Source organism: Carassius auratus, unplaced genomic scaffold, assembly GCF_003368295.1.
Source record: "Carassius auratus strain Wakin unplaced genomic scaffold, ASM336829v1 scaf_tig00034482, whole genome shotgun sequence".
In the NCBI taxonomy this organism is placed as follows: Eukaryota; Metazoa; Chordata; class Actinopteri; order Cypriniformes; family Cyprinidae; genus Carassius; species Carassius auratus.
This window is the reverse complement of record NW_020526151.1, coordinates 33,991-61,746: the sequence shown is the minus strand read 5'-3', so window position 1 is coordinate 61,746 and position 27,756 is coordinate 33,991. Positions and strand designations below refer to the sequence as shown.

Here is a 27,756-nt window from a genome sequence, read left to right as displayed (position 1 = left end):
TTTACACACAGTACAGTTTATTATATATTTAACATAAATTACATTATGAAAATAAACACTCAGGTAACAGGAAAGAATTTTGGTGTAAGGCACAAACTAGAAGATTTACTCAACGCCATCCTTTGGAATGCAACAGACATTTGCTAAAAACATACAAAGACATTAATGGAAAAGAAAAGAATAAAAGTAAAGGCTTGTGCAGAGCATTTAAATTCCATAAAATTATATTTGAATATTTCAAAGTGAAATAATGGAGAATAGGGCAGATTGTTTCAAAGGAATTTTATCATACATTTTCGATATTGTTGGCTGTTACATATGTGTTCGTGTGTGGACAAAAAACAAAAAACAACAACAACAAAAAAAAATTATATATATATATATATATATATATATATATATATATATATATATATATATATATATATGTAGGCATCTTATGTAGGGTGAATATAAGGCAAATAAAAGCTGAAGTTGGTCTCTATTCAAGATAGAATTTTAGCATTGACATATTTAGTGAAACTGAGTTCTTGTAAAATCTTGGGATCATATGATGTACAGGTATTTTAAAATGCCTTTTCATTGCTTAATAAAAACTGTAAACCTTTAGCAGAGAAAAAAGACATCACACACACTGCTGTGGCATAACATTACAAATGCTAATTATTGAGCTAAGAAGCTACTTAAATGTGAATACAACTACATCATACTATTTGTGTGAAAAAAGCAGCAAAGTGCATTTTCATCTGTAAACTATTCACGTGGCACTAAAGCGATACTGAAGATCTTTGGACTTCACATAGTCTACCGTGAGAACTTTCTGGGCCTAAACGCAGGCAGCATGAGCTGATGAGCAACAGTCCTCTCCTCCGGTACGGCCGCCAGCTCCTCTGCTGAACCCCACTTCTTCATGGAGTGAAATATTGAGGTGATCTTCCTGTTTCTGCGCTCGCCAGCCTGGGTTAGACTGTGGCACTCGCTGACTTCAGCTTGAAGAACAAACATCAAATCAGTGTTTAGAAGAAGACCACACTGTGCATGAAATAACATGCTGGAAGGACGAATAGGGTGAAGGCAAACCGTCCCAAATTTATCCATGAAGCACCCCGTGTAGATTCAGAGAAACAACATGCTTGGCTAATATGGAAATCATCTTCAGTAGGGCTGCACGATTAACTTAAATGAAATCGTAATCATAGTTCGACAGAACCTTTGATTTTCATGCATATCTTTCAGTGAAGCACGGTTCTGTGATCAGCAGTAAATCTCAATCCGAAGACCAGAGGGCGCTCTCACGCTGAACATACAAATATGCCCAGAAGAAGAAACCCAGGAAATGCCTGCCGCTGCAGATGAATAAAAATCAGGCGGCAAGGAAGTCGACCGGAAGTTGAAGTCGGCTTGTAGCAGAACTTCACTTGCGTTAGCATCCCATTGACTTTGCATTCATTTTGGCGTCACTTTGACAGTGTATAACTTTACATCTGAGGCGTTTAAAGACTCAATTTGTCCATTATTTATTTCTAAGGATACACGACAATGTATAAAGGGCTCGATTACCTTCTATGTTACATTATGGCCCTGTAGAAACAGTTTTTGTAAAAATAGGCTAATGATTGCGTCATAACCACTCGACTCTCTGTCGCATTACCGTACAGACAGGAGGAGAAGCTCACGGGCAATTAATTTAATATGGCGTACTGGCGTTACATTTTAAAATACTATACAAAATAATTAATCAGAATACTTACTCCTGCTCACTCACGCCAAAGAACTCCCCGCTCAAGCTCGCCGTCTCTGCAAGATTAACGATGGCAGTTTGCACGCACAGCTACTAGAAGATTTACATCTGTCAGACAGGTTGCTGACGTCGTCAAGCTAAGTTTTAGTCTGCGCGTCAGAAACAGAAGTGCTAAAAATAGGCTTCACTTGTCTCAGTTGAGTTCCAATAGGGTCGCTGTGTCCATTTCTTTTACTGTCTATGATAAAAATACAATTTAACTGCTTTCATTGATTCAACGTGACTAATAAACAGATGACTATGACAATATATGGTTTATTGGAGTTCTTCTTCTTATGATTTTATAATAAAATAAATTATATTTATAATACAGTGCCGTTATCACCACTAAGAATACTATGAAATATGTTGCGTGCACTGATCTATATATGACTGGATCGCTCAACTCATTCTAAACTGCCAACAGGAATTAAAGCCAACGAAAGAGTTCGATCTTACTTATCCCCACCAGCAGAGAGCACCATTGAGTCACTCACCACTGACGATACAGGTAACTGATCCAACACAAACATATACCTTATTTCTTTATTAACATAATTATTAAGGAATTATTAAACATGAACGTATTAGTATCAGAAAGGGATTTGAATATATTACAGTGAATAATACAATAGCATCTGTTAATATTTCTATATACTGAAATGATAATCTTAATTTACTATCTTGGAAATAAAGCCTTTAAATGTCTTTAAATCCGTTCTGTATACAGTAAGTTATTACTCTGAATAAATTATGATGTGTATATTTTTAATGTCCTGATTGAGAACATCTATTTCAGACTCTCCAAGATCCCGAAAATACATTTATTAGCATTACCATTTCCATGTAAAATATTGTATGCTAAAATAATAATTAATTTAACCACCTTTTAAATCATTACCTGTTTTACAATGAATGCTGTTAATGAAATCATTGCTGAAACATTTGGACTTAGCGCCGAATTACGAATAAAAACACTATAACAAAATTATATAAACAACGAATAACTGTACAAGGTAAATAAAGGTATTCAAAGCAGGAGAAAATTCCGGGGAGTAGGGGAAATTCCTGACATAAAAAAAAAATAACCGTTTACATGCCTAAGGGTGTTTGCATTGTAAGAATGTACAGGGATACTTCAGATTTAAAAACCTCATTAGAGTAAAAACGTTATAAAATGTAGTATTCATTTTCATTTCATTTCATTTTCTTTTACTACACAGAGCCGTACTTCACTGAGAAGCTACGCAAACAGCTGTCATTATCGCGATTGATTTCATAATCATGCAATAAAATCATCTACAATTTTTTTCCGTAGCTTGTCAGTGAACTATGGCTCTTTGTACTAAATGCTGCTCCATCTGAAAGCATGTGATGATGATTTACTGCTGATTACAGAACCGGCTTTACTAGCAAAATGTGCTTGACAATCACATTCGATTAATCATGCAGCCCTAATCTTCAGTGCTGCTCTTTCCACATGTGCCACATGTCTGAATGGACTAAACACACGCATGCTATATTGCATTTATGCACAAAAACAAGAATTGAGTTTTACTCACATAGCTCATGGTCTTCTAATTGTGTTTCCCGTACACTGAGGTAATGATATGCTATGTGGCCGCTGTAGTCCCGCAAATGCTCATTTGCTCCTGTGAACATGTTCAAATTTCAGTAATATTAAATTAACCAACTTAATAGTTTAAAATAAAATAAAATAAAACAATGAATGCTAACCATATGTCCTGACCAGCAGGTCAAATATATGTCGATGCCTGTGCAGCGCTGCTATGTGTAAAGGTGTGTACCCCTGTGAGAATAAAATACAGAATATCACAAAAAGTGTCAAAAGCAGATAATAATTCATCTCATAATCAAAAGAATCAAATAAAAAATATTTATAAATAAAAATGTTATTAAATTAAATTCTACAAAAATATTTAATTTATTACATAATATTTTACATTTACAAATATTTTACATGTAGTAAAACTGTTATGTATGTTAAAATATATTTTACATCTTTTGCACTGTGACATTATTTATGACTATTAAGCCCATTTAATAATTGTCGTTACTGTTACACATACATATACACACACGGCACACGCATATATAAATACATGCATATGTTGTATTAAATTAAATACAAAATACATTTTACATTAAAAATATTTTACATAAAATTAGTCATGCTAAAATGTATTTTAGATTTTTTTTGTGACACTATTGTCATGACAATTAAACCTATTTAAAAATTATCATTTCCGTAACATGTACATATATACACACAAATATATAAATACATTGCATTAAACAAAACTATTTAATTAAATATAAATTAATTAAATATTTAACTTAAATACAAATATATATTATACATTCAAAAATATTACATATCTGAAAATATATTTTACATTTTTTGCATGACATTATTCTCACACACACACGTTTGTTTTTTGTGAAAAGTGGGGAAATCCCATAGGCGTAATGGTTGTTATACTGTACGAACTGTATATTCTATGGCCCTACACCTAACCCTAACCCTCACAGGAAACTTTGTGCATTTTTACTTTCTCAAAAAAACTCATTCTGTATGATTTATAAGCGTTTTGAAAAATGGGGACATGGGTTATGTCCTCATAAGTCACCCTCTCCTTTTAATACCTGTGTCATACCCATGTCATTATACAGTGCCCATGTCCAAATCATAAAAACATAACACAACAGAATCAGAGAGTGACAGAAAGAAGAGAAGAGGGGGAGAGAAAGACGGGACACAAATTAACTGAGGTTACAGCAACAAAATCTAATGACAGAATCATAATTGCCTGGTAATTGAGTGAAATTGCTTTGCTCTGAGCCTGCTGATGGAATACATGAAGACATTGTTTAAGGGACGCTGTTAACATGACAGAGTTTGATTTATGAACAGACATTCTCAAACAGTGCCCGGCTTCATTTGCACAGCTGGGCACCCGCATACCCTTTCACAGGAGTTATGTCAGAAGCGGACACTTTCGGGTGAGAAACATTAACCCAGGCATGCTGTCACATCCAGAGTGAATGGAAGGTGAGGAGTACTTACATGCTGTGAGAGAAAAAGAGACACCAAAATATGATTAGTAAATGCATTTGAGTTTAGGCATATATGGATTTGACAAAAGAAATAATTGATTTATGAAGTGCGTACTGCTTTTGTATTGACGTCAGCCCCTGCTTCTGCCAACATTGTGGTCATGTCTTCTTTACCGTGTTTGGCAGCCCAGTGCAGCGCTGTCTGGAAGAGATTGAAACATTCCAATACTAAAATATATATATAAATGTAAATACACACGATATATAGACACATTTACATTAAAATAACATCATTGAAATAGCATCCTCCTATACAAAGTATGAGCCATGGACTATTTTTAAAAAAAGTTATTTATTTTTATTAAATTTATACATTAATATTTATTCTTCAAATAGTATTTTTTATTATATTATTATTTTATTTTCATATTTATTCTTAAATTTATTTGAATAGTCTTAACTTTTTTATACATTCATTCTTTTATTAATTTGTTTAAATGCGTTTAATTCATTTGACCTAGAAATTGTGCAGAACACTTAACATTAATTCTTCAGATAACATTTTTAATTACAATATAATTTATTTGCATATTTATTTATTTTTACTTTATTAATTTATCCATTCTTTCATTTAATTATTATTAAATGTTTTTAATACATTTAACCTAGAAACTGTGCAGAATACTTAATATTTGTACTTGCATTTCCATTATATGTATTATTTACTTTATTTTATTATATTTATTTATCTTATTACATTCATTAACTCACAAATGTTTTTTATCATTTATTATATTTAAATCAAGCAATTGTGCAGAATCTGAAGTACTCCTTCAAATATTATATTCATTATAACATTTATTATCTTTATTATAATATGTATGTATTTATTATTTTATTTTAATATTTTTATTAGACTTTATTCATACTTTTTTTATACAACAAAATTGTTTGAGATGTTTGGTTGAACATTTTTGTTGGTCACAACGTAATTATCACACTTGCATTCATGTTATTTCATAGTTTTAATTTCATTTTGAAAATTTTTTTGAAAATGTATTTAAGCATTTTTTTAAATAATTCATCAAACTGTTATACATTTTTTCACAATTGCAAAACTTGAATCTTAAACTTATAATTTCCTGTCTAAATCCAAAGAGTGTGGTCTCAGACTTTTGGGCAGCACAGTTGATCTGAATCCTCATATTGCTTGTTTGAGCAGCTTCTCTGAGCTAGTACACAATCGTCAAGCCATCTGATTCATCTTGTAATACATCATTTACACACTGCGTGCTCATTCTCTCACACTAGCGAGATCCCCACCCCCCTAACGCCACGCTGTGGAGCGGCCCGTGGGTCCCATAGGCTGCCAGCGGGCCCCAGCTGTGCACAGAGGGTGTGGAGGGGACGGTTTCCTGCCATCTAATAGCGCTCTAATTACAAAACAACAAACCAGTGCACGCACTACCGGGGGAGCGCAGGCCTGTCACGAGGTGCAAGATTGATGATGTTGGTATGACCCTCTGATGAAGGACCCACCCAGGAATCAGCCTGTTGACAAGGCCTGTCAAGAGGAAAAGTGGCCATGCACCACACACTAGCTCACATATGCACATGGATGCTGGAGCTTCTCAATGCCCTGCGCTCAAACACGAAAAACAGAGAAGAAGGGAAAGCTATTGACCCCAGCCTGAGCGACAGGACTCTTCAAGACGGCACTGGATCAAGCCACTTTATGTGGATGTACTCTGCAAACTTTTTAGTGCATGTTATTCTAAAGAGAAAAGAAAGACCAAATAAGACTTATCCTCATTTGAACTGTTTCAAGAAGGGTCATGTGAGTGAGGGGGAAAAAACTAAATACTAAATCACATCTCAATTTTCACGATGAATAAAATGCCTTTCTGAACAACATTATTTAACACAGAATTTTTCTGTTCCTGGAATGTTAAACCAAACCTCTCAATACTCTTAAAAACGACTGAAAGTAGTAAATGAAAAAAAAAAACGTAATGAATGAATGCATAAATGAAACTGATTTTTTTGTTTTTGTTTTGTAGAGAAATTCATATGCATCAAATAATAAAATACAGTTCTGATCTACATTATTTAATTTATTTCACTCATTTGAATGCATTGTGAAAGTTTATCAGCTGATATGATTTCAATTAATAAATAATGTTTTGCATCAATTTGTCAATTACTAATTCAGACTGATTAGAGTTAAGACATTTCTACACAAAACTACACTAAAAACACACACAAAAAAAAAAATCCTGAGATGATTGCAAGAATAGGATGCCACTCCTTAAAACAAACAAAATGAGGTCATGTGACAACAATATGGCATACTAGAATGCTTTTAGTGGCATAACATGGCTATGTTTGGAATAGAATTTCCAAATATTGCATCCCACAATGCAACGGGCTCAAAATTAATAACTTGATTTAGAATGTTTTTGAAAGAAGTCTCTTCTGCTCACCAAGGCTGCATTTATTTGTAAAAATGCAGTTTTATTGTGAAATATTAGAAATATAATAGCTATTTATTTGAATATAAATGTTAAAATGTAATGTATTCCTGTGTGATCAGAGCTGTATTTTCAGCATCACTCCTCCAGTCTTCAGTGTCACATGATTCTTCAGAAATCATTCTAATATTCTGATTTGCTGCTCAAGAAACATTAATTTCTTAGAATAATATTTAATTACAGAACTAGACCCAACTAGACCCAACTTAATGACTAAAGTCACATGCCAACAATGTCTGAAATCTACACATGCATACTGCATACTATTCATCTGTACACAGTATCCTTCATATGTCCACTACAGTGTCCTCTTAAGCATGTGTTCTGTACTACGGGAGGGTCCTGTCTCCTGTAGGTGTTTCCAGTCCTGCCCACAGGACATATTGTGATTGATGAAGTCTGGTTTCCCTATCAGCCGCTCTATTGTTTGGGCTGTCGCACCCTTGAGATGGATTGGCTGGCACACATGCTTGACTGACAGCACGACAGGTCTCATGGAGGCTCGGCTTGATGGATGACGGCCAACAGGATGTGACGTCTCTTACCCTTGTTCCTCTGGTTCCTGTTTTGGCCTGGCGGGGAACCCTCAGCTCTCACTAACCAAATAGCACCTTTGGGACGACTACCATTGCAGCACAACAGAGACATATTCACTGCGGCTTTTAAAGAAGAGCGATGGATAAATGATGTACTCACAAACTGAGGAGAGGATGGAGGAAGTCCAGGATACATCGGGAAAAGACGACATGGTGCAGAAAGAGAGAAAGAGACAGAGATGAGCACAGATTTACACCTTTGTACACCAAAGTTTGTTTCATTCTTCACGAAATACCTGAGAATAATGTTATCGAACAGTACTGTGTGTTCATATTGAAGATATTTCAGCTAATTTCAACAGGCAAAAAAATCGTCAATATTGTAGAATCTGTTCCTTCATTTTAGTTTGAGTTTGCAGATTTTATAATGGTAAATTCAAAACGTTTGACGTTTTTAAAAATTTAAGGGATAAATTACATGGAACACATTACATCAATATATTTTCAAAATCAACATGTCTTGAATTAGAAATGCTTCAAAGTTTGAAAAATCAACTTCCAACACATCTCCATTACATTTAATTAATTTGACAAACATTACATTTCTTAATTGACCTTATAAACAAACCAAAAAAATAAATACATAAGACTTGAATAGATCTGTTTCACTGTACCCTTTGATCAAACTTGATCACAAAAAAGTGATGTTCTTCATCAGTAATTTTGTTTGTTTTCTAGTACAAATGAATAAGGATTCTTAAATCAACAGATTTACTTGAGAAGTAAAATGTTTATGAATAAAACAAGAACAAATATCTGCCAACAGGCTAAGAAAAAAATGAATTAAATCAACTTTCCATATTGACAGATGTTTATTATTGTTTTCAGCATAAAGTCACTTAATTTTGTCTTAATTGTTTTCAGAAAACAAGACGTTTAGGATGTTTAAATATTTGTTTTGGAAAACAAAATAAAAATACTAAGCAAAACATTAATATTTTTGTAGAGTACGCAACATGAAATGACTTTGAATTTATTGATTTCTGCTCTGATTTAAAGGTGCAGTAGGGAACTTTTGTAAATATATATTTTTTACATATTTGTTAAACCTGTCATTATGTCCTGACAGTAGAATATGAGAGAGATAATCTGTGTAAAAATCAAGCTCCTCTGGCTCCTCTCAGTGGTCCTATTGTCATTTGCAGAAAGTCATCCGCTCCCGGTAAAAAACAATCAGAGCTGCGGTCCGTAACTTTGTTTGTGTTCAAATTGTAGAAAAATGTATATAATAAGCGAGTACACAATTAATCCATTTTCCAAACCGTGTTTTTAGCTTGTCCTGAATCACTAGGGTGCACCTATAATAAGTGTTTATATTCGGACTATTTTAGATTGCTTCGGGGTTACCGCGGCGGAGTAACCCAGTACCTTTGTGATTCTTCATAGACATAAACAGAGAGAAGTAGTTCCGGCTACGATGTTCTTCCGCAAGACGCAAGCAGTTCTGTTTATTAACCGCTAGAGCGTCAAAAGTTCCCTACCGCAGCTTTTAAGACCTTTTTTGATCTTAATGTGTGGAAGAATGAATTAAGACTTAAACCCTGTTAGTAAATCACCTTGAACTAATTTGTTCCCTAGTTTTAATTAATTCAAATCAAGGTAATGAATCAGAGCAACAATGCCACAATTTAATAAAACAATGGAACAAATGAATAAAATGAGGGAACAAATTCTTAATATCCACGTCATGTGCAGGACTCTCATGAAATGAACCGATTTTGTTCAAAATGACGTCACACCAGTTAATCTTTGATTTCTCTTGAAGTAGATTAGCTCCTTTATCTCATTTGCGGTCAGAAAGCGAGCGGTCCTGCTCGAGTGGCTCAAAGCAAAGAGTGTTTGCGTTGCATCTGAGATCGTGGCTGTTTATTTATGGGCTTCACTGTGAGAGCTTCACTTGGAATTTTCCCCCAACGTGTGAAAGGAAAACAGAGATAATGCGCGTTGTGTCGGGTTACGGGCTCGGGGTGATGTGTAACTTTAGCGACTGAGAGGCTAAAGGCGAAGCTTAACTACTTAAACTTAAGACTTAAACAACAGAGGTGGCAGAAAAGATCCAGGACAGCAAAAAAATGAGCATCCTTGAAAAAGATAAATACATCCAACTTACTGACAAATATTTGTTATTCAGAAAGAACTGATATTTTTAGCTTTTTGGTTATATTTTGTAATAAAATGTATGTCTCAAGTCACCATTAGAGTGATTCTCTTCAGTGAGATTTCATCTATTTCAGTACATGCTTTCTTTAGAGTGCAAAAGTAAGTATTATTATATATATTTATCTGTATTTTTGGATTGGCAACATTTTGATACGTAAGTTAGACAAAGTAAGACAATTCTGCACCACTATTACTTCTATTAATTTAAAATACACACTGATTGAATGAGGAGCTACAATTTAAAAACATTAATTCTGAGTTTATATAACCTGTATCTTATATTTAATGAAAGCACAGACCAACCAAGTTGATGCTCATTGCCTGAAGTTTTTGAATTTCCTCAACATATGATTTTTTTTACAGAGTAAAACGCCTGGGAAAGCTGTTAAATGACCTCTTAAACCGTCATCTCTTGAACTGTACCAAACTGAAGAGAGGTGGTTACTGGGCACGCCGTCCTGGTTCAGGAAGGGGGGCATCAAAGCCACATGGGGGTCAGACTTACCACCTTCCTGGGGACATGGCAGAGATTGTTCTCCAATTAATCCCAGCCTGCTCTATTACTTTCAGATTATCTTTAAGTGGTTGAAGTCTTTGAGGTGAGCCCTAATCTTTCCCGCACTTCAATGGCCGTCGCTGTATCTTGTCTGCGCGGGGAAGGCGAAGGGCTTAGAGGTTCTTAGAAGGTGGTCTGACACGGGACAGTGTGAGAACTCCAGCCCAGGCAGGGACCACAAACACCGGCTCAAAGCTCTTAAGCGCACAGAGGGGACTAATAAAAGGATTTGAGCTTGTTTTTGGGGGGTGAAGGAGCTAAAAAGCTATCTTTCATAATCCTTCTGAAAATAAGCCTTTGAAACGCATGATCGGGGTTGAGCTTTGCTCTTTGGTCTGTGTTACACCTGGGTACAAGAGTGGAAACTGTGAAAGGTCAGGAGCCACATGGAATCAGCGGTGCAGAACTCTAACATCATGAACGTCGCTGGCAAACATTTACATGTGCTGTAATGGACTCAGTTATCACTACTAATGACCTGAAACATAATAATGCTTTAAAAAGACAGAGGAACTCAAAATGAACAACAAAAAAATATTGTAGGTATTCTGTTAACTAGCTTTTTCAACAAAATACTAACATGCTGTTTTGAGTGAGAATGCAGCCAAGCATGAGATCTTGACTCGGTAAACTAGTTTCCCCATTAAACTGAAAAAAAAGAAAATATTTTACTTACCCCCTTTTTGAAGTCAAATAGGAAAAGAAATGAGAGAAAGAGAGAGAGAAAGAAATCCATTAATGAAGTTACACAATAACAAAATGAGAGCCAAGTTAAGTGGACATTTTTTCATTCATGACTTTTAGAGGTTTTGAATGATGAAAACATCTGCTCCTTTAATTTGACATTTTTATACATTGGAAATTTTCAGAAGATTAGTAAAGTTAATACAACAATCAATTTTCACAAATGGAAGGTATGAGGTTTGTTTAGTGATTAATTAATGACATTCTTTTAAACCAATCCTCTCAATCAATGTCACAAGCTACATCCCGGGATACTTTTAAAACAGTATTCAAGGAATTAATATAGGGTATATATAAGGGATATTTATTTATATATATTATTAAATTTATCTTTATTAATTTATTTAAATAATATTTTAAATGGGCCATATGATGCTTTTTTAAAGATCATTATTTGGAGTATTTGGTGTTACAGAATATGTTAAAATGCTTTAAAAATTAAAAAAACAAATACTGTAGATTATTGTGCCCCGCCTCTCTCAAATGCATACCTCCTTCCGACAAGCGCAGTCTGCTCTGATTGGCCAACTGACCTAGTGCATTGTGATTGGCCGAACACCGCAAGTACTGATCAGAAATGTAACTCCCCTTTCCATAATCGCAAGCTTCATCTTTCTAAATAAATGTAAAGACAGTTAATAACGTCCTTAGTTTAACCATCAGTTCAAGCCTGAAAGGGGAACAGAGTCACCTGACAGACACAGTGATGAAGCTCGTATGTGTTTGCATTACACAAGCCACGGACGGTTAAGACAGCGGACTCCACTGTGTGACTGTCTCTCTCGCTCTCTCTCACACACACAAACACACACACGACATTTGAACAGTCAATAGCAAATACTTAAACTAATAACAAAACAGAAGCTGCAGATTGTTGTAGCATGATTCAAAAGTGCCAGATTATCATAGCAAAGTCAGAATGACCTCTTCTCCTAGGTTCATGAAACGATCGTCCAAAAAATGCGTTGCTGTTCTGTTGTAAGTAATCTTAAATATCCCTAAATGCATCTACTTTCAGAAGGTCAAATAAAGTGCTTTTGCTTTCGCCTCGATACACACAGCATCTCCCTGACATGACTGCTTCAACACTTACTGTTACTGAAACCAGCCTTCTTTCTTTGGGTAAACATTTGGGCGGCATTACACAAATATTTCCACATAGTGACATAGATATGTAGAAGCGTGTCTGGATTTGAGACTTTAGTCTTTGCCACTGCAGGGATCTTATCTATGCACAATCAGCTTGTAACACACCAAAGAGAAAGAAAAACTTGAAATCGCATCATATGACCCCTTTAATATAATGATTTATTAATATAGTACATTACTAAATTATTTATGAATATAGTAGAATTTAATATCATTAATAATTTATTTTCAATTATTAAAATGTAGTTTTGTAAAGAAATCAACGTGTTACCAAAATTCGTTTCGATCTTATGCTGAGGTTTTTAATAATTATCAGAAATATTAATTCAGTCATACATCTCCAAACGTATAACTTGTACTATAAGCGCAGTGTTGCATGATTGGTTGCAGACTTACTGAGGTGAAGTCCTGGTTTGTTCCGAGCATGTAAAAAAATAAATAACATGTAATTATTAAAACTGAATTTATGGGTTGAGACGCAGGCAGTCTACTAACATTCATTTGGACACTTAATGCAGTATATACTGATGATATATGAGCTCTTCCTACCTTTTTATTGGCCAGGGAAGAGTCTTGTTTCAGGAGCTGAGTAAGGTGAGACAGTTTGCCACTTGCTGCTGAGAAGATCCACTCTTTCTCAAGAGGATCCAGCTATCAAGAAAAGTCCTTTACGTTAGCAATATTACCCTGAAATCTAATTTTTACACTGATGAGTTATGCGCCATTACACTCACAGCCACAGCGGTGGATCCCAAACTGCCTCCACACTCCTCATCCTGCTCGGATTCACTCTGGGAAAGGAACAGGATACGATATGATTCACAAAATCAGTCACAAAACCACCTGTCAGAATCACCTGGAGCTAGAAGGAGTCAGTCTGAAACTAGAGAGTAGCGTAAATAAAGTGACACACTAGAGTGGGCGTTGTGGTTTGCAGTCATGCATTTCCTCTTCCTGTTCTACAGTTGTGGAATGAGTGGAGGGGAACCCAGCGCTGTGAAGAACGAACGTACTCTGGTGGCAAATAAACAATGTAAACAGACCACAAAGTCCTCAGAGCACACATAAACATAAACGGACCCCAGCGAAGATGCAGTCAACACAGCGAATACAGGAAACCCCCGTAATGCTGCTCTGTTTGTCAGTACTCACACCGAATACCAGAAACAAAACTTCCAGGGATGTTTACCTCAAAAGCACAATAAATCAGCTCGTTGAAATGGGAGATCGCTAAAGCAAAGGATAATTCCTCCAATTTGCCCTCAAGTCGCAGGTTACAAAATGTTTAAAACCACACAGAGGTGAAGTAATAGCTCCAATGAGCACCAAATTGCTCTAACTATGCCTTTGTGTTATTAAATCGTACACCATTTTACCAGAAGAACCATTATGAGAGCCAAAGCGACGGTCAATTTCTCGTTATGTACCACAGTGTCAGTCAGGCTGATTAATGTGAGGGAAAATGGAGCGGTTGAGTCATTTTTGCAGTGCACGTGATGGTTAATTGATCTCCGGACAGCCTTTGAGTGTACGAGCGGACAGTGGGAAAACACTTGCACTCTTTCATATAGGCTAAACTAACAAGGTCTCTTTTCCTAAAGACTGCATGCAATATTTGTTTACATGTGCTTAAATAGGAACTAAGTCAGACAGATTTCCCTTTGAAACAAATTTGACCGAATAATTGCATGCAAAGTTATTTTTTTCCATGTGAAAATCAACCAGACGTAACAAATAAATAGTAGTGAAACCCAAACACGTCAACGAAAGAGATTAGCCGCATTGTAAAATATTAAACATGTGGTGTTATGCAGATGATTTCAGTTTCAATGCATCACATGAATAATTCTTATATAGGAATAGACGCTTTTTTATGACTTTTTGGAAACAGCTTTCGGTGTGAAGAGCTATTACGTGTGAATCTCTTCCACTTAAACAGTTTGCGAGCAGTGCAGTTGAAAGAGAAAGCTTTAAAATTAAAATTTTATACAAAAATATACATTTATATTACTTTAGTGTGTGAATATATATATTACATAAAACATTTAATAAAAAGGATTAAAATCAAGCATAAAATCCCATGTTCCAACATGATGCCACTGGCCTTTAACAAGCCTCATCTCAGACTGATCTGCATACAAATGTTCGGAGGGCACAGATGATCATTTTCTCTATAATGAGGTGGAGCATGTTGCTGTTTTGCACAAGAATAGAAAGTCTCATTCAAATGCAAATGAAAGTGTCATCCATGCTGTCACCCCTGGCTGAAATAAAGCCTCTCAAAAATCCAGCTATTTATTCTGGCGCCACCTTTTGGTTAGTCCTAACATTATAGATATAATTTGAGAAGCTAGTTTGCGAGCCCTCTTTAATTATTGTCAGCTTTTGGGTGAATTATTAGAATGTACAAATAAGAGCAATGACAAATAATACGACAATCGTAAGGAAAAAGCTTTAAACAAAAAAAAGTTTCAAATGCATGTACAATATTTTTATTTTAATGTAATCTACCGTATGTGTTGATGCTGGTTTTCCGTGTTACCTTAAGATAACAATTATCACCTAAAGTTCTGAAGTGGTGTAATAATCAAATATAAAGTCACAACATATTGAATTTTTTTTAATAATCTTTACCTAAAAGATTTTGCAAACATATTTTTTTATTATGAAGTTTTCTTGGGGGTTTACAGATTGATAAGCAGTATTAAAAAAGGCTTGGCACAGTCTTGAGGGTCGACAGTGGGGTTCCCTGTGATGTCATTTCCTGTTTATGCATGGTGACTACATAAAATGTACATTAATTTAGCTTTTAAATTTTTTTATTTTAACATTTTGTAACTTTTTAGTTTTAAAATAAAACAGCTTCATCTGTTATTTTTGAATACATTAATATTTTTTAAGACTTTTATTTTTATTTTTTTACTATAGATATATAGGTCTTGAAACATAATTAGCAGGGTGAGTGCATTGATTGGTAAATACATCATTTTTTAAAATATGCCAAATTACTTTATAATTTGTTTTTTACAATTTTTTTTTATACAATTTCCATTTTAATTAATCTTATTTTAAATATTAGAACACTATATTATTTAATATAATAATATTTATATAATAATATTATGTTATAATATAATATCTTTTGTTTTTCTTTATTTATTTTTTTCTATCTGGACTGTAAATCTCTTAGACATGTTAATTTTAAGCGCAAAATAAATTTTATTTCGGATATTTTAATACTGTTAAATCAAATAAGGTAAAGTCATTGTCTGTACGAAATGCTTTGGTTATGTTTTTTTTTTTTAAGTGTGTAAACTGATACATACAGAAATGTCATTGACCCTTCAATGTTTAGTGCTTTCATGAAATCATGAAAATGTGTTTTAACACAAACATTTAAAAAAGTGTGTGATCAAAAGAAACGAGAAGAAAAAAAACAGATGAGGTTACTCAAGCTACTTGACTCTAACCTTTGACCCTGAATCCTTGTCGAGTTCATCTTCTCTGTCTGAAGCTGAAAGCTCGTCTGGTTTCTCCTCGTCTGGCGGTGAGAGGGTGCTGTCGGCCTGCTAATCACAAGAAAAGCAGAAGTTACACTTCACTAAGATCAAATAGTAAGGATCTCTCCACTGCACTTCAATCAGCTGATGCTGACAAAACAGCAGATCAATGGGCCAAACACATTCTCACAGACATACATGGATGGATATGCATTCTTTATACAGAGATCAGAAAAACTTAACTACAGGAAGATTGTGTTTTCATGCAGCTACTTTCATATTATAGGCTATTTCTGTTTAACGGTTTTCTAGACAAAGTTGGCTGAAATAAGCGCTGACAGGAAACCCACACTATTATGTGTTGAACTCTATGTTGAGCTGAACTCAATGTGTGGCTGAAAACTGCCAATCGGCAACCAGTATTATTTTAGTACAATTTACTATCAAAGTTTATATTAAGATTTTGAAATAAATTTATTTTCAGGTTTCATTTTATTTTTAGTTTAATTCTAGTAGTTTTGTCATGTGCTTAATTCTTTTATAAAAACATTTGCTAGTAGTTAGTTTTAGTGCTTCAGCTTAAACTAATTCCTTAAGAAATAAGACATTTGAGTTTTTCTTTGAACATAACATTCTCATATTAAAGACTCAGAATTGGTTTCAATTTTTTCACTTTAAATTTTTAGATTGAATTGCATTTTTTTGCATTTTTATTAGATTTCTTAATTTTATATGTATATATAAAATGTATATAAATTTAAGTTTTTTCCCAGTTAGTACTTTTAGTGCTTCAACTTAAATCTATTTCAGTTTTGGCATCATTTCTAATTGTTCAATCAAATACTTAATACATTTTATTTTAGTTTTACTTCAATAAAAAATAATAATAATAATACTTTTAGCTAACTATAATAACCCTATCATCAGCTCACAAATTTTTGTAATAGGGACTCAATGGATATGTTTATGATATTTACCTTTATAGAGAAATATAAAAATTTTCACATTGAAATCATAAGACCATCACAGATTTGCACTAACAGTTATGCTTGCCAATAAAAGTCATGTTAATGTTGTGCTGAGACACTTTAACACATGACATTGTACACAGATCTTCTGTGTGAGGTTTTTGTCAAGGCCGGCACACAGAGATGCAAACCTCAAAAACTTCTATGATCCAAAAATCCTTCAAGGATTCAAAGATAAGTGAAGATTATCTTAAAACCAAGCAAAAAAATTAATAAAAAAACAGCAGCAATGAGTCATTCCAAAAATGAAAATTTACATGCCCACTATACTCTCCCTTGCTGGAAGTTTCAATATGCAAAGTTCAAAATAACGTTTTTAACGGCTGAAGTCCTCCAGCTAAGGGGAAGGCAACTGAAACACTATGTTATCTGCTTTTGACAAGATTTCTCTGATCACCAGCTGCTTCTGTAATCCAGCTAGAAATCATTTAGCAAAAACATCTGACTCTGGGTGATATCCTGGAAAATGATTAATAGTGACCTGAAATTCACAAGAGTTTTACACTAGTTGATGAGAATATATCATGCTAGGCATTACTCAGATTTCAGATTCCTCGTCAGCTCATTTCTTCTTATGTTTTTTTTATTTTTTAAAATCACAAGATGTCAAGATGCGTCATGTTTGATAACATGGATGTGACAAAACTGGTTTACTTGCAAACTCCTCTTAAAGAAACAGTCAACCCAAAAATGAAAAAAGATCTTACTCATCAATGGATCTTCTGCAGTGAATGGGTGCCGTCGGAATGAGACAGCTCATAAAACATCACAATAATCTACAAGTAAACATCTCCACACATCTTCCTTGGTACTTTTACTGTTTTTGTTTGTTTATCCTTTCTTAAGCATCATTTCTCCGATCAGCTTTACTAGAAAAAAACTCTTGGACATAAGGACTAGCACAGATAACTTTTTGCCAACGTAGGAACATTCAGACATTTTACTAAACATTTTAATCGGAGGAGCTGTGTTCCTATACAAGCACTAAAGGCGTCGCAAGTGAGGGAAGCACGCTGTACGCTTGTGAAATTCCAACATCCTGGTTTTAGGACTCTGCTGCCGAGTATTCATCTTACGAATCTCTGCTTCCTTGAAAATAAATCACACGAACTACAACTCACCCGCACAAAAAATGACTTTTCTGTACCCAGAAACCAAAAAATCTCAGGACTTAATGACTACAGACCTATCGTTTTAACATCTGTGGTGATGAATTCATGTAAGAGAATGGTGTTGGCCCACAGGACATTACTGGACCCTTGCTGTTTGCTTACAAAAAAACAATAAAGGTCTATGGATGTCTATGGATGATGGAGGCAATATGGGACTGCACTACATCCTGCAACATCTGGACAAATTAGGGACTTGTGCAAAGATCTTGTGTGTGGACTTCAGCTGTGCTTTCAACACCATCATCCCGGACCCCCTTCAGAATAAACTGACCCAGCTCTCAATGCCCACCTCCATCTGTCAGTGGATCACCAACTTCCTGACAGACAGGCAGTGGCTAGAGACGCCGGGAAAACTCACATCCAACACCTGCACCATTAGCACCGGAGCTCCTCAGGGCTGCGTTCTCTCCCCACTGCTATTCTCCCTCTACACCTCTAAAGACCCCTCTTTCAAACTCCTGAAACTTGCAGATGCCACTACAGTCATCGGCCTCATCCAAGAACATGCTCAAACCTGTGGAGACGATAGTGGACTTCAGGAGAAACCCCCTGCTCTCCCCCCACTCACCATCATGGACATCACTGTAGCTGCAGTGGAGTCATTCAGATTCCTGGGAACCACAATCTCTCAGGACCTGAAGTGGGATGCTCACTTTGACTACATCATGAAAAAGGCTCAGCAGAAGTTATACATCCTTCATCAACTGAAAAAGTTCAACCTGCCACAGGCGCATAGGACACAGTTTTATTGGGCTGTTAGTGAGTCGGTTCTGTGCTCCTCTGTAACTGTCTGGTTTGGGTCAGCCAGCAAATCAGATGTAAGAAGACTGCAGTGGTCTGTTAGGACAGCAGAAAGAATCACATTTGTGTCCACCTGCACAATCTTCAGGACTTGTACAACTCCAGAGTGAAGAAACGGGCAGGTAACATCATCACAGACCTGTCTCACCCCGGACACAACCTGTTTCTGTTCTCATGTCAGATATGAATATATGATATGTATATATGTATATATGCACGTATGTACCAAGGGCTTTTTTTAAAAACCACAACAAATTCCTTGTTTGTTTGTGTACACTTGGTGAATAAAGCTGATTCTGATTAAGAGTAAAGCAGAGCTATCATAATCAATCACTCACATTATCTGTATAGGTCGGTTCTGTTGCCTCTGTGACTGTAATCATGGGTCCTGAGCACCAGCCCACCAGTGCTGGTTTCTGAGCTGTTGGGTTACGGTTCTGCCCTGGATTGGAGACCTGGAGATCATTTTGTGTGTTTGGATGAAACTGCTTGATTGATTGTCCTTCCTTTCCAGAGCCAGGCTCTTGATCTTGCATTTGCTGTCTATACTTCTTCTTGAGGACAAGATATTTCTCCCCCTAAAATTAAAAAGGAACCATTACCTTTATACTGTTATATAAAAATCTAAAACAAAAAATAAATGGTTTATGACTACATTTAACAGAATTATATAAACATAAGTGTTTTTCTAAAAGAAATTTTTATTTTTATATACTGTATCATCAATACATTAAACTGATCAAAAGTGACATTAAAGATATGGTTACAAATGATTCCCATTTCTATCTCAAAAAAAGAAAGAATTGATCTCAGTTTACACAAGAATATAAAGCAGAAAAACGTTTTCAACATAGATAAGAAAATCTTTTTCTAGAGCAGAAAATCAGCATATTAGAATGATTTCTGAAGATCATGTGACACTGAAGACTGGAGTTATGATGCTGAAAATTCAGCTTTGCATCATAGGAATAAATTACATTTTAAAATATATGCAAACAGAAAACAGTTATTCAAAATTGTAATAATTTCTCACAATATTTGACTTAATTTTTGATCAAATAAATGCATTCTTTGTGAGTACAAGAGATACCCTGCAAAATCACTACAATTCTTACTGACCCCAAATTTATGAATGGCAGCGTATGGATGGAAAACAATGGATTACAGTTCAGAATAGACTGAAAGTGATCTCATTTCAAGGGAAAGTACGCATGTGGGACAATGATCTTAAATCATAAGGGTGTGGTTATAGCATAAACCTGAGAAAGTGAAGCCTATCCCAGTCACAGAGTAAATAATGAGTCACTGTGGGAATAGAAACCTGTTGCGAATATTCTTCAGGGACAGGGAATAAAATGTGATCGTATTGAGACTGAACGATGAGTTAATTCATTTAAACTCTGCAATAATGATTTGACAACACATGTACTCACATTTTCAGATTTCCCCACTGCAATTCTATCAATGACGAGTTTGAACTCTTCTCTGTATTTGGCTGGAAAGAAAAAAGGGAGATTAAAGTGTCATGAGTATGTGCTGGCAAACATTTTTTTCACAACATGTTTTCCAAATGTATCTTAAAAGAAAGGTTACATTTACAATATGACCTTGCATTCGTTCTTTCCTTTGTAAGCCAAAACTCAACATTAGAAGAAATCCCAAAGCATATCATAGGCTAGAGGCTTTATTCTGTGGAACACAAAATTAGTTACTTTTTGTAAATGCACTTTTTTCTTTTGTGTAAAAGATGAAAGAATTAGCATTAGCTTTAAAAGGAATAGTTCACCCCAAAATTTACATTTTGCATTTTGAGATGTAGTTGTGCTTGTTTTTTTCATCGTAACAGATATTTAGCATTCCATCACTTGCTCACCAATGGATTCTCTGCAGTGAATGGGTGCCGCCAGAATCAGAGTCCAAACAGCTGATTAAAAACATTACAATAATCCACAAGTAATCTACATGACTCCAGTCAATCAATGAATATCAAAGCTGCATGTTTGTAAGAAACGAATCCATAATTGGATTTGTGTGGATTACTTGTGGATTATTGTGATGTTTTTATCAGCTGTTTGAATTCTCATTCTGATGGCACCCATTCACTGCAGAGGATCCATTGGTGAGTGAGTGATATAATGCTACATTTCTCCAAATCTTTTGCGATGAAGAAACAAACTAATTTCCACCTTGAATGGCCTAAGGGTTATTTTTGTCAACAAAATAACAAAACTACTAAAAACAATATTACCTGTTTTCTGTGATTAAAATTAACCCTTGAACCAGTGCTTTAAGTGGCCCAAAAGAGGTGTCGGTACTCTATTATAGCCACACAAAAAAAATTATTTCCGTTTTTTTTTTTTTTTGATGACTCCCCTCATCCCCTGAGGTAACAACAAGTATGTTGAAGGGCTTTTTCTATACAGCAGTCAACAGGCGACCTTAATAATAAATCCTTTTATTAGTTTGTGGATTTGCTTGAGCTAGAAAGAACTACTGAACATAAATAAAATGTGCAAAAGGATTTGGAAAAAATACCCTTAGAAAGAGCTATTGCATTACTGCATTCAAACTTCCAAACTGACTCAAATGATTCGCGAACAAGCTCCGAACTCCCGAACTGACTCAAATGAATCACGCTCAGAGCTCCCAAACTGACTCAAATGATTCGCGAACACGCTACGAACTCCTGAACTGATTCAAATGATTTGCGATCCCCAAATTGACTCAAATGATTTGCGAACCCGCTTTGAACTCCCGAACTGATTCAAATGATCATTCGTGATCACCAAATTGACTCAAATGATTCGCGAACCCGCTTTGAACTCCCGAACTGATTCAAATGATCATTCGTGATCACCAAATTGACTCAAATGATTCGCGAACCCTCTTTGAACTCCCGAACTGACTCAAATGATTTGCCCACCCGCTACGAACTCCCGAACTGATTCAAATGATTCTCGAACCCGCTTTGAACTCCCGAACTGACTCAAATGAATTGCAAACCAACTACGAACTCCCGAACTGATTCAAAAGATTCTCGATCCCGCTCCGAACTCCCGAACTGACTCAGATGATTCGCGAACCCAAACTTTCGAATTGATTCAAATGATCCGCGAAGCCGCTCCGAACTCCCAAACTGACTCAAATGATTTGCGATCCCCAAATTGACTCAATGATTCGCGAACCCGCTCCGAACTCCCGAACTGACTCAAATGATTCGCGAACCCTCTACGAACTCTCGAATTGATTCAAATGATCCGCGAAGCCGCTCCGAACTCCCGAACTGATTCAAATATTAGATGTTTAACGTTTGGCACACACAATGGACTCCGATTCCTGATCTGTGGGAGTTTGTGAGGTTATGCAACATCACTTCAGCACAGACCGACTACAGCAGGGAGAAACCAGAAGCTGGCTTGAGTTACCATACCAGAACAGAAAATTATTAAATAACAGAGAGGGAGCAGCCTCATATGCCTTTTCAACAACCATTCCTGCTGGATTGTAGTTTTATTTAGATCCCAGGAAGACATTTCCCCTCCTTCAGTTTCATTCTATTTCCCTAAGTAGAATATATATTTGCTTTATTTGTGCCACAAATAAGAATACCTATACTGACATAATGAGCTTTGTCATGGAACTTCCAGTTCAGTTAGCGAGTACTATGATGATTCAGTAGCCCCTCTGATGAAGTTCATACAAAATAACATTCATCATACTGATTCAGTCAGTTTGTTTGAATCAGTTATTAACCAACTCATAAGAGTCATTTGTTACAACTTTCGGACTACACAGTAGATGCTGATATATTCCTACGCACATTTTCAAACCAAATATGCATTTAAAAAAAAAAAAAAATCGATGGTGCAATGGTGCTGATTAATATTGTGAATATAGGGACACAATGAGCTATGACATGCAAAGTGAGTCATATGTTGATTCAGTAGCCACTCCGACAGAGTTCATTCAGTAAGAGATTCATCACACTGATCCAGACTCTTAAGAGTCATTTGTTCATGAATCAGACTACACAGGTGGTGACTGTTTGTTTTTTACATGCACTGCTGACCGTGAGGAGAGGGAGTTCAGGAAGCGCTGCTGTAATGCGTCATGTCAGAAATATGTAAACAAGATGTGAACACCATGAACTGAATCTGAGAACACAGACATTTCACATTTCTGACATGAAACGAATGTACCATCATTCTTCCACTTATGTCCCCTCTGTGGTGATTTGAGACCCACAGTTTGAAAACCGCTGCTTTAGTTTTAACTGTACGTGGTCCTGTTAAATTTTTCTATCACACAGGCTTGTTTGCAGATGCTGTTTTACTGGATCCAAGGTTTCATTTCTGTGAAATAGTTATTTTGTTGCCACAGCAACAGACAGTTGATTCTAGATTTTGAGCCACTTTGTTGAAGGTCAACATGCAAGATTTTTCTGAAGTATTCATCTTTCAAAATAGCATAAAAATATAAATAAAATAAAAAAAAAACATGTCATATTGGCTCAACACATATTTAGTGCATTGCATAGTCTAAGTCTGGGCTTTTCAATCTTTAAGTTGCCACTGACCCAAAAATGTAATCACTCTCACTCAAGGGACCAAAAGACTTGTATAATTAGCTATATAATTTGAAAAAAAAAAAGTTTTATAATATTTTGTCTTTGTTAAATTATATTTTTACATCTCCCCTACTCACTGTATTACTGAACTGGCAGAGATTGATTGATTTCAAATGTTTTATTTTACCTTTTATTATATTCTTATTTTTATTATTGTTTATTTTTACATTTGTTCAGTTTTTTGTAAAAAAAATAAATAAATAATAATACATATATTTATTATAAACTTTCAAAAACTTGTTTATAAAATAGGTTAAAAATGAGAATAAAGGGTTAAACGTTGAGAGCCACTTAAACTGGACTGTGCCAAACAGGGAAAATTTATCTGGACTAAGATCTTTAAGTACAGAATGTACCCTACACAACCTTTCCGTTTTCCTGCCAGAGGAAAAGACAGGGATGACAACAGGAAACCATAAGGGAAGTCAACACTTAACAGTTGTAGCCCGCAGAATTCCTGTCGGGGTGCTCAGAGGCACACAGTTTACATTTCTGAGCACATTTATTAGTCTTTGCTTGCCAACTACATGAGGACTCTATCTTCCCACACAGAATATAGCAACTGCCTGAAATCTCATCAAAACATCCCTAAAAAGGACTAAAATCATTTTAACTCCAGAATTACACAGCACATCATGCCTGACTGGTGTGGTAATCACAAATAATTATGATAATTGGTTAGCGATGTCAGATGGTACCAGATGAATGCAGATTTTGAAACCTCTGTACACAACTGTACCAGCACAGCTGGACAGGGCATTAAAGCCATTACAGATAATTGCTTCATAAATTCATGTTTGACACATGCATGTAGGATTAAATGTAACATCGTCTAATTTAATTACAATTTAAATGGCTTATGAGAACATCATGTTTGATAATTTGGCCCACTTTGCTACACTATTTCATTTTTTTTTTTAATTAATTAAATATTAATGTTCATACACAAAACACTAGTGTTCAACCAATATGTTTTTCAGTGGCAGATGCTGAGATCTATAAATTATTCAGGGAAGCAATACTGAGAACACATAAACACACACACAAATAAAAAATAAAAAAATAAATTGTGAAAATAAACTGTGCATCAACCAACCGATAAATGTGCTGAAACTGAGCATTAATGAGGTGTAAATCTAAAAATTATCAAATATTTGACAATTTATCAGCCCACACACATCAGTCTATTAGGGTAAAACAACAAACGATTCATTTGAGCCATCAAAAAAGAATTAATCAGCATTATCAACTCAGCATTTATCAAAATAAGATACTGAATGTGTTCAAGGGGACAGGAATATTCCAATATTATTAAAAATGAGGTCATATTCAGATTCAAGGAAAAGAGTCTCTTCCTTGTGCCAAATCCCAATAGCTCAACTTTTCACAACTTTCTATACATAATAACACTCAGATTTATCGTAATTTGGAAATGCACAGATACAAACAAATGCCAGATGTGTTAGCTATTCAGATTTACAGAATTCGGAATATCAGCTTACTCCGGTTATTACTGCATTCAGTGTGTTGCACAATTCACTATGACCATTTGATAAATACCGGGATATGAATCAAGTAAGTGAATATTGCATTTAGAGCTCAACTGTTATGGTTTGGGAATGTGGAGACCCTTTCTGAGGGAGCAAAAGGAAATGACAGAATGCTGTGTGTAATTCTATCTGATGGAAGTTTTTTTTTTTTTTTTTTATCTAATTGCCACAGTTAGTTACTTTACAGGTTTTTAATCAACTAAAAACGTTACAGACATTCCTCAAGCGAAGCGAGTTTTTAATTCGACATAACGTTAATTTAAAAGTGTATTCTAACCTAACGCGTTCTGTCACGTGCGTCAGTTGCGTCGCTCCTCGAGCGTTTCGTTCGCGTGTCAAATAAAAAAATCGATTTCATTAAATTAATTTACCAAAATTAGTCTCGAGACCCCACGCGTTGTGTTTCATTCAGTTGAGCTTGCTGTGTTTCTAAACGCAAAACGTTGTTTGTGCATGTGAGCGCGCATTGTGTCGCGTGCTTGCAGTGCTCGAACGGCGTAAGTGAAAAATTATATACTTTATTTACTCACCACGTAGCTGCAAATCGCTATGGTTTATAAAATGCTTATATGCTTTGGACAGATCAGAATTTTTGACTTTTCCTCCAGAGGAACAGATATAATCCAGCAAGGACGCTTCACTGATCTCGCCCATCTCTGACAGGGAACTGAAACAAGATGTTTTACAATATTTTACAATAAATGTGATGTAAGTTAGTCGTCACGGGTTCTTCTCGAAGATGCTGAGACATGGCTTTGCTAGAAGCCAATGCTGGAAAAAGTGTTCACACACAGACTGGCCAAACTCACTCCACCCTTCTCTGCAAACAGAACCTCCTACAGTTAACCCTTTGTGTTCTGAAGAGACCAATAAAGAGAATTAATAAAGGATAAGTAAGGATATCTGTGTGTGTGTGTGTGTGTGTATATATTGTTTAATGACTGGATGTGACTGAACATTTCGCAACAATCTCTTCTGGACACTCATTTGATGACGCTTAGCCACGCGCTTCACCCGCACTATAGTCAGACTTATTTAGCTTTTGTTCAGTATGGAGTAACATGATAAAGATTTGGGTAGGAAATCAAACACAAACAGATTGCAATATTTTAAAGCCATGGGCTGTTTTTCTAATAATACAGCATATTGCTGTAAACTGCAGTGTATTCTGGGGTCACGTGGCGGTTTAAAGCAAATATACAGTATTTTGCTGTAAATTTCTAATTTCAGAGGCATTGTGAGTTATTCACAACCGTGGTAAACAGAGGCAGAGTTAACCATAGGCAAAGGTAGGTGACTGCCTTGGACCCCCTAAAGCCAAGGGCCCCTAAAATGCTTTTCATATATGATATACACATAAATGCTAAAACACGAAAGGTTGCTATTTTCGCTCTTTATTACCAGGACAACCATCTACGTGTGCGCCTTGAACGTGTTTCTTGTTTACCCTACTTGTAGCAAGTATTTTTTTTTTTTTATGTGAATGATTCTTTGAAAGGAACCAACTGTCTTCAGAAAGTTTCAATGGTATTTTCATTTTATATGATAACATTTATTAGCACAGCGCTGCTTTGTTTACAGCCATTATCGGTCTGTATCTGACTGTGTCTGTCATCCCTATATCTGTTTTTGACTGTGTCTGCCATCATTTATCTATCTCTATTTCTGTCATCCCTCTATCTACCTGTTTTGTTCTTTTCAATATTTCTAGCACTCTTTGCAGCTGTGATGGAATAGCATCTGTTCCAGCATCAGTTTGTGGTTTTTAGAACTGTTTTATTATGAGAATGTTTGTTAACTTTGGTTTTAAAGTCATACAGGGTAATATGTTTCAAGTTCTCAATTTATTTTGGAATTCAAAATAATAAATACATAAATGCAAATTTGTGAAATTCTGTGGAAAACCCTGTTTTTCAGAAGTGTCAAATTATTATTTTCATTATTTTGTTTTGTGAAATAATAAATTAATATGCATTATACAACATTTCATGCAGTTGAATACTGTTTAAAGCTTATGCAGTTGAGTTGAATGAATAGTTTAAATAAAAAAATCAGCTGCCAGTCATTAATATTCAGCAATCAGGAAAATATATATTGCATTTTACATCCTTCCTCTAAATATGGCATACACATTTTAAAGTAAAAAAAAAATGCAGTTAAAATAGTTATTTAATGTAATATAGGAAGATACTGTAAATTAAACTACAGCAACACCAGTATTTTACTGTAAAATTCACATGGTGGTAAAAACAACTCTACCTCCTTTCTCACTGGCAGCGTCTGGCATCTCCAAATGGATTTCCATTTCATTAAATAATATGCTTTTCATTTCATTATCATGTGCATTAACCTCTTTAAAAATACAACAGTGGAATGACAATAAGCTTCTTAGGGCTGATACAATAACAGTAATCTCTGTAAAGTTGTTTTTTTTTAAACTGTGCCGTATGGTCACTTTCATTTTTCGAAACACCTAAGTAATGA

At 35.3% G+C, this 27,756-nt stretch overlaps 1 protein-coding gene across 2 annotated transcripts; it reads right to left on the bottom strand.

Moving 5' to 3' along the window:
* On the bottom strand, positions 1-26,075 carry LOC113081468 (ankyrin repeat domain-containing protein SOWAHC-like). 2 transcript variants are annotated; one of them, XM_026253530.1, is made up of 13 exons: positions 25,803-26,075; positions 20,529-20,590; positions 19,434-19,673; positions 16,065-16,163; positions 13,329-13,385; positions 13,144-13,245; positions 12,990-13,002; positions 8,550-8,554; positions 4,974-5,060; positions 4,869-4,871; positions 3,518-3,590; positions 3,343-3,432; positions 1-989 (listed from the first exon to the last, which is right to left on the bottom strand). In XM_026253530.1, the coding sequence occupies exons 1-13, from the start codon at positions 25,924-25,926 to the stop codon at positions 805-807; spliced, it is 1,140 nt and encodes a 379-aa protein (XP_026109315.1). In that variant the 5' UTR covers positions 25,927-26,075; the 3' UTR covers positions 1-804. The 2 variants fall into 2 exon arrangements, with proteins under 2 accessions (XP_026109315.1, XP_026109316.1); XM_026253531.1 differs by having other exon boundaries at positions 16,065-16,160.
* Positions 26,076-27,756: the final 1,681 nt, after the last annotated feature.